We start from the raw sequence: 5,690 nt of genomic DNA on the forward strand, positions 1-5,690 counted from the left end.
TCTTATAAACATGAAGTGAAAATGTGTCTGAGGCATATCTGCAAAAGGAAAACATAAAATGTTGCAATGCATTGTTAACTCTGACAACTAAAACTCAGAACTGGTTACAGTAGTGAACTTCCAGAACAGGGACAGCTGAAAGAATAAAAGGGAAAGCAAAGTGATTTCATAAATGGGGAGAAGACATTGCATCAAGAACCCCTTCTACCTGGAAAAGATTCTGTCAGGTAAGTTCAGAAATATCTGTTCTATGACTTGTATGACATTTAGTTCTGTATTTCTCACCTCAAATTTGTACCAACTTCTGCTGGAGACACATCAGTCTGGACTTCAAAAAAGCTGGGATGTCTTTATTTTCAACTACAGTGTCAATTAAGTACCTCAAGGAATCCTTATGACAGACTTTATAATTCTCAGCTTTTCCATTTATTAAATATTTTTATGTTTAGATGCTTTGAAAACTGTCCAAGGCATTTGAAATTGTCTTCAATATTTTCTAATGACAAGCATATCACCAGTCTTGGATTTAGTGAAGGTCCAGATGAAGATGATGTGTTCTTATTTCATCACACATTTATTATGTCTGTTTGCCTACTCAAACTTCAGACCTTACTTGAGTCAAGTCCTTTTGTTTGAAAAAGATTCTGTGACTCAGGGCAGAGCATAGAGTCAGTCTGATTAAAGATTGTGATGGAAAAATTAATAACTGAAAGGTATAAAATTAGGGCTATGGCAAAAAAGGGAAAACCAGAGAACAAGAATTTCTGCCAGTAGATAACTCCCTGACTACAGAGTACAGAGCCCACATACTGTTCTCAGGAGATAAAGAAAAAGGAAAGAAAAATCCCCTAACCTTGCAGGTGTGCTAATCAATCTTGCCTAAACAAATAACATGATGACTTTGTAAAGAAACTTTGTACTCTATGAAATCTCTGTAACCTTGGAAACCTTGTGAACTGAGACTAGACTAGGGGTCTCAAGCCTCCATTTCCCTTTAAAAACACTTTGCAATTGTAAGTGGGCGCCTTACTCTTCTGATACAGTGAGGTCCCAGCCAGTTTGGTTCTTAGCAATAAAAACCTTTTGCTTTTTCTGTCAGGAGTCACTTCCTTGGGGATTGAGGAAACCCGGTAGGTACAAAAGGACTATGACAACTGCCTTGCTTTGGGGTTTCTGAAACACCATAGCCTAAAGCAACTTGGGGGAGGAAAGGGTTTGTTCTATCTTACTTTTCCAGGTAACAGTTCATCACTGAGGGAAGTCAGAGCAGGAAACTGGAGGTGGGAGCTGATGCAGAGACCATGGAGGAGTCCTGCTTCTGGGTTTGCTCTCCTTGGTTTGCTCTGCCTGTTTTCTTATAGCACCCACGATCACCAGCCCAAGGGGCGTCACATGCATGGTAAGCTGAGCCCTCCTACATCAATCATCAGTCAAATGCCCCACAGGCCAATCTCAGCTGAGGATCCCTCTTCCCAAATGACTTATGCTTATGTCAAGACGAGACAAAATTGCTTTGAGGTAGTCTACTAGAGACCATGGAGCTGAAAATATTTTTTAAAAGCCATTTTCTCTTATTTTTTTTCCAAGATTGGGTTTCTCTGTGTAGCCCTGGCTGTCCTGGAACTCATTCTGTACACCAGGTTGCCCCCAGACTTAGAGATCTGACCATCTCTGCCTCCTGAGTGCTGGGATTAAAGGTGTATACTACCACTGCCTGTCCATACTGACAGTCTCAAAGCTGAAAAGAAAGTCTTTATCACTGGCTGATGACTGCACTGGGAACTTGCCCAAGTCATACAGCTCTAAGCCTCACAGGCCTTTATCTTTTGTGCACAAAACCCACATCGTGGGTGGGCGCATTTCAGTTAGCAAGAAACAGAACTGCAGAAATCAAAACGTAGTGTTGGTACACCCAGGGACTTTTATTTAGAGATTTCCTGGGAACCCACTGGCTTAGCCTTTGTTCTTTCTTTGGCGGATGGACTAGGTCTTGTTCCTGTTTTGTCAGGAGTTGCAACTTACTTACTGGCTTTCAAGGCCTGACTGGGGTCCCTACCGTGGTGTCAGTTGTGCCAAGGTTTGGGGGCCTGCCACAAATCTAGCATACAGAGGAGTTTTGGTTGATGAAGACTCTGATTTCCTTCATCGATAACTTTACTTCTTTAGGCCATGATTTTTCTTGGCTATTTTAACTTCAGATGTTGTGATAGTTCTGATTGTCGACTTGACACAACCTAGAATGACCTAAGAGGAAAGTCTCCATGAAGGTGTCTATGTCAGATTGGCCTGTGGACTTTGTGTCAGTAGCTGCACTATAAAGGTATATGGAAGGAGGAACCTTTCTTTTTCTTACTTGGCCTTCATTCTCATTGGCAAGTTCATCTACCATTGCTGCTCATGTTGGTTCCTTTACTGATATTAGAACTAGCATCTTTAGGCTTCCACCGTAGAATGAAGACCAGTGGCTCTCCAGAAACCCTCCAGGCTTTGGTATAAGATTGAAATTGCAGAGGCACAGAGACCAGTGCTGGACTGCTTTGCCAACCAGTGTAATCCAATCTAGTGCATCCTTTTTTAATATTTATTCTGTTGGCTCTGGTATTCTAGAGAACCATGACTAATACTAACACTGATAATGTTCCCACTGTGTGTTACATGCAAATGTGTCAGACACAGAGGACATAGCTCTCTATGAATTAGGAAGAAATGGCTTTCATGGGGAAGTTAAGGCAAGCAGGCATAGAGAATATCTTAGCAACTTGGACTCTGTCTACTTGGTTTGGGCTATGTACACACCCTGTCTCTGCAGTGTTTAGTAACCTAGAACCCCCATGTGCAAAAACTGAAATAAATGCCAGGTGTTGGTGGCCCACAACTTTAGTTTCAGCACTCAGGAGGCAGAGGCAGGTGGATCTCTGTGAGTCTGTGGCCAGCCTGGTCTAAAGAGCAAGTTCCAGGACAAGCTCCAAAACAATATAGAGAAACCCTGTCTTGAAAAACAAACAAACAAACAAACAAAAAAGCTGAAATAAATTGCTTAATAATCCATTGATAGCCTTGTTCCTAGTCAAACACAACCTGGAACACTGTTTGGGGCTGATTGAGCCTAGACTAGTTTGCAGTGCATGTGCAATAAGGCAAAAATGTATCCTCAAGTGAACTTCCAGAGAGAATCCCCTATTTACATTTATATGTTTATGCACACCTGGGCATGCATATGATAAAAGCAGATGCATTCTGGGAATGGACATGAGCAGTGACCAAAGATTTATGTCCTTATGAACATTTATGTCCTTGTCCACCAAAATAGAGAACCATCCAAATTATATCTCTAGTAACCAAGCTCCTTCCCTTGAACCCCATAAAATGAAACCCCAGACAATAAATTGGAACCCTTGAAAATCTTCACTCATGTGGCCTTCTGCTTTGGTAGTGATCTTATTTTCCCATCACTTTGCTTTGAATAAACATTTCCATGGTACATTTGCAAACCTATATGAGCTTTTATTTCAGATATTCAGATAGGATGAATTCTGAATAATTCTGAAATAATCAGAATTATCTCAGGTAAGAGACAAGGATAAGGGAACACCCAGACCAGACACCATCTTCATGTAACATTTCCATGACTGGATAAGTTAGGGGAGAACTTCAGGCTCTGATTGCCTCTCAGCCCAGGTGTGAAGGGTTAAGCCTGTAGAGTTTGAGACTTCTGGTCCAGGAGCTTCATGTATTTACTGACCCACTTCTGAGTGGGGTCTGCACAGATCTCTCTACCCCGCTTGGTCTTGAAGCTGTGGAGAGATGGCATGCTTAGTAGTGCTCAGGGTGTGGTCCATAGGTCCCCAGACCCTATCCACTCTTCAGGTCCCCACACCTCATCCACTTTTGCTCCATAGGTGAAGGAGCTGCTGGGCAGGAGGAGAAGAGGAGGAGGAGAGAAGGAGGAGGAACCCCTGATCTTGCTGTCCAGGTTGGAGCTGTTTCATCTACTGAGTCAAGGAACTGGGAAAAATCCCTCCAAACTCATGGAAAATTATGGATCCCCTCTCCTCCAGTAAGTTTCCCTGTGTCAGCAAGACGCCATTCAGATAAGAGGCTATATTTGTTTGATTCATATGCCTGTGTGTCCTCACCACCCTCTCTGGAACCTTTGGCTGGGCAGGAATTGCTTACATCACGGCAGCCATGTCACACTGGGTGCTGGTTTTGCTGTAGCTCTGCAGCATCGCAAAGGGGAGTTTTCTGAAGGTTACAGAAAAGCAGCAGGAAATTGAAAGGGGTGCTTCATCTGAAAGAGAAAATCAGGGCATATCACAGGGTGCTGTCACAGGGAAAGGTGAAGGCTGGGCTGTACCTAGGAGTCATGGCTCCTAAGTTCTATATCTAGATTCTAGGGACAGAATATGATCTAGGAGTTGATGTCCTCTGTTCAACTACTGTGTTCCTCACTAATGTCTGTTTCTAATGAAATCTCATTGACTGATCCCATATTTCTGACACAGGAAAGTAAGCTCTATGAACTTGATGTCTATCACTTTGCTGCTGTGGACATCAAATCAACCTGCTTTTAGGATAATAAGCATCTCCAGGGTCCACATGTAACTGTGGTTCTAGAAGGTACTCTGGACCATGACTCCGAAGTGCTTCTTCTAGCTTTGATTCATGTCATTTTTCTATTGCTTGAGATGGCCTTTTTGGGCTAAAGAGATGGCTCAGCCATTAAAGGCTAGGCTCATAACCAAAAATATAAGAGATGTCCTTCTCATCTACAGGCCACTTCTCCCAACAAGACTTGGACATATCTGTAGTGGCTGCACATGGCATCTTGTCCCAGGGTTGGTGTCAAGAGACATCACACGGCCTGGCCTCAGTGGCCTAAGCACTTGGCTGTGGCTCTCTGACTAGCTGTGACACAATGACTCTTTATGTCTTCTCCCATAGTCTTTGTCACTCCATCTTAAAACTGCAGCCCATGTAGCAGCTCTGGGATGCCTTGTGCTCAGATGTTAGTGCCCATCAAACCATTACCTAAGGAAGGAAAGATGGCTTACCTGACTCAACCAGCTCTGCTGGGCTGACAGTGACAGCTATGAACAATAGACACAGAAGCATTGCGGAGATCTTCATTTTGAGTGCAGAGACTATGAAGTGAAGGCTAGAGTCTTCTAGGTTAGTCCAACTCTTCTAAACTGGGGCTCCATCTGCCTTTTATATGGAGTAGGAGCCTGGCAGGGAGGGTATTGTCTAATGGAAAATGAAAGTAAGATCTGGGCTTCTCTGAGTAGCCATCAGACTATGAAGTGATTGCCTGGAAGCCAGAAGGAAGTGCAAACTGAGAGGTAAGCATTGGAGTCTTGCAACTTGGGGGAAGTGATACCAGTGGATCAGGGATTCTGATTCCTTTGAAATGGACAAACATCTGTATGGAAGAAAGAATGGAGACTAAGGCTATCATGGAATAAAGAGAGACCAATGTCTTCCCTTAGAGAGTGCCAGGAGGTTTGAGATAGCCCAAGTCTTTGTCTCTGGACATTTTTACACGAGGCTTTGCAACCCTAAGGCAGATGGGCTCCTCAGCACCCAGATGGGCTTTGAAGAACTCTGCAAAAGTGGTCAGCTCAAGTCTTCAAGTCCCCTTCTCTTCTACTTCCTCCTCCTTTCTCTTTTTGTTAGGAATTTCACATGTT

At 43.3% G+C, this 5,690-nt stretch overlaps 1 protein-coding gene across 1 annotated transcript; it reads right to left on the reverse strand.

The window, feature by feature from the left end:
* Positions 1-3,479: 3,479 nt before the first annotated feature.
* LOC127219703 (C-C motif chemokine 8) lies at positions 3,480-5,170 on the reverse strand. The gene is made up of 3 exons (XM_051181473.1): positions 5,055-5,170; positions 4,177-4,291; positions 3,480-3,794 (listed from the first exon to the last, which is right to left on the reverse strand). Exons 1-3 carry the CDS (start codon positions 5,128-5,130, stop codon positions 3,689-3,691), a joined length of 297 nt encoding a protein of 98 aa, XP_051037430.1. The 5' UTR covers positions 5,131-5,170; the 3' UTR covers positions 3,480-3,688.
* Positions 5,171-5,690: the final 520 nt, after the last annotated feature.

The sequence above is a fragment of the Phodopus roborovskii genome, unplaced genomic scaffold (assembly GCF_943737965.1).
Source record: "Phodopus roborovskii unplaced genomic scaffold, PHOROB, whole genome shotgun sequence".
Classification (NCBI taxonomy): domain Eukaryota; kingdom Metazoa; phylum Chordata; class Mammalia; order Rodentia; family Cricetidae; genus Phodopus; species Phodopus roborovskii.

What these genes read in the sequence shown, in the direction of transcription:
- LOC127219703 (XM_051181473.1), bottom strand. Translation starts at nt 5,130, where the DNA reads ATGAAGATCTCCGCAATGCTTCTGTGTCTATTGTTCATAGCTGTCACT. An exon ending in AGCAGAGCTGGTTGAGTCAG is followed by an intron (nt 4,292 to 5,054) that starts GTAAGCCATCTT and finishes TTTCTCTTTCAG; the next exon opens with ATGAAGCACCCCTTTCAATT. An exon ending in TGTGACATGGCTGCCGTGAT is followed by an intron (nt 3,795 to 4,176) that starts GTAAGCAATTCC and finishes ATCTCTCCACAG; the next exon opens with CTTCAAGACCAAGCGGGGTA.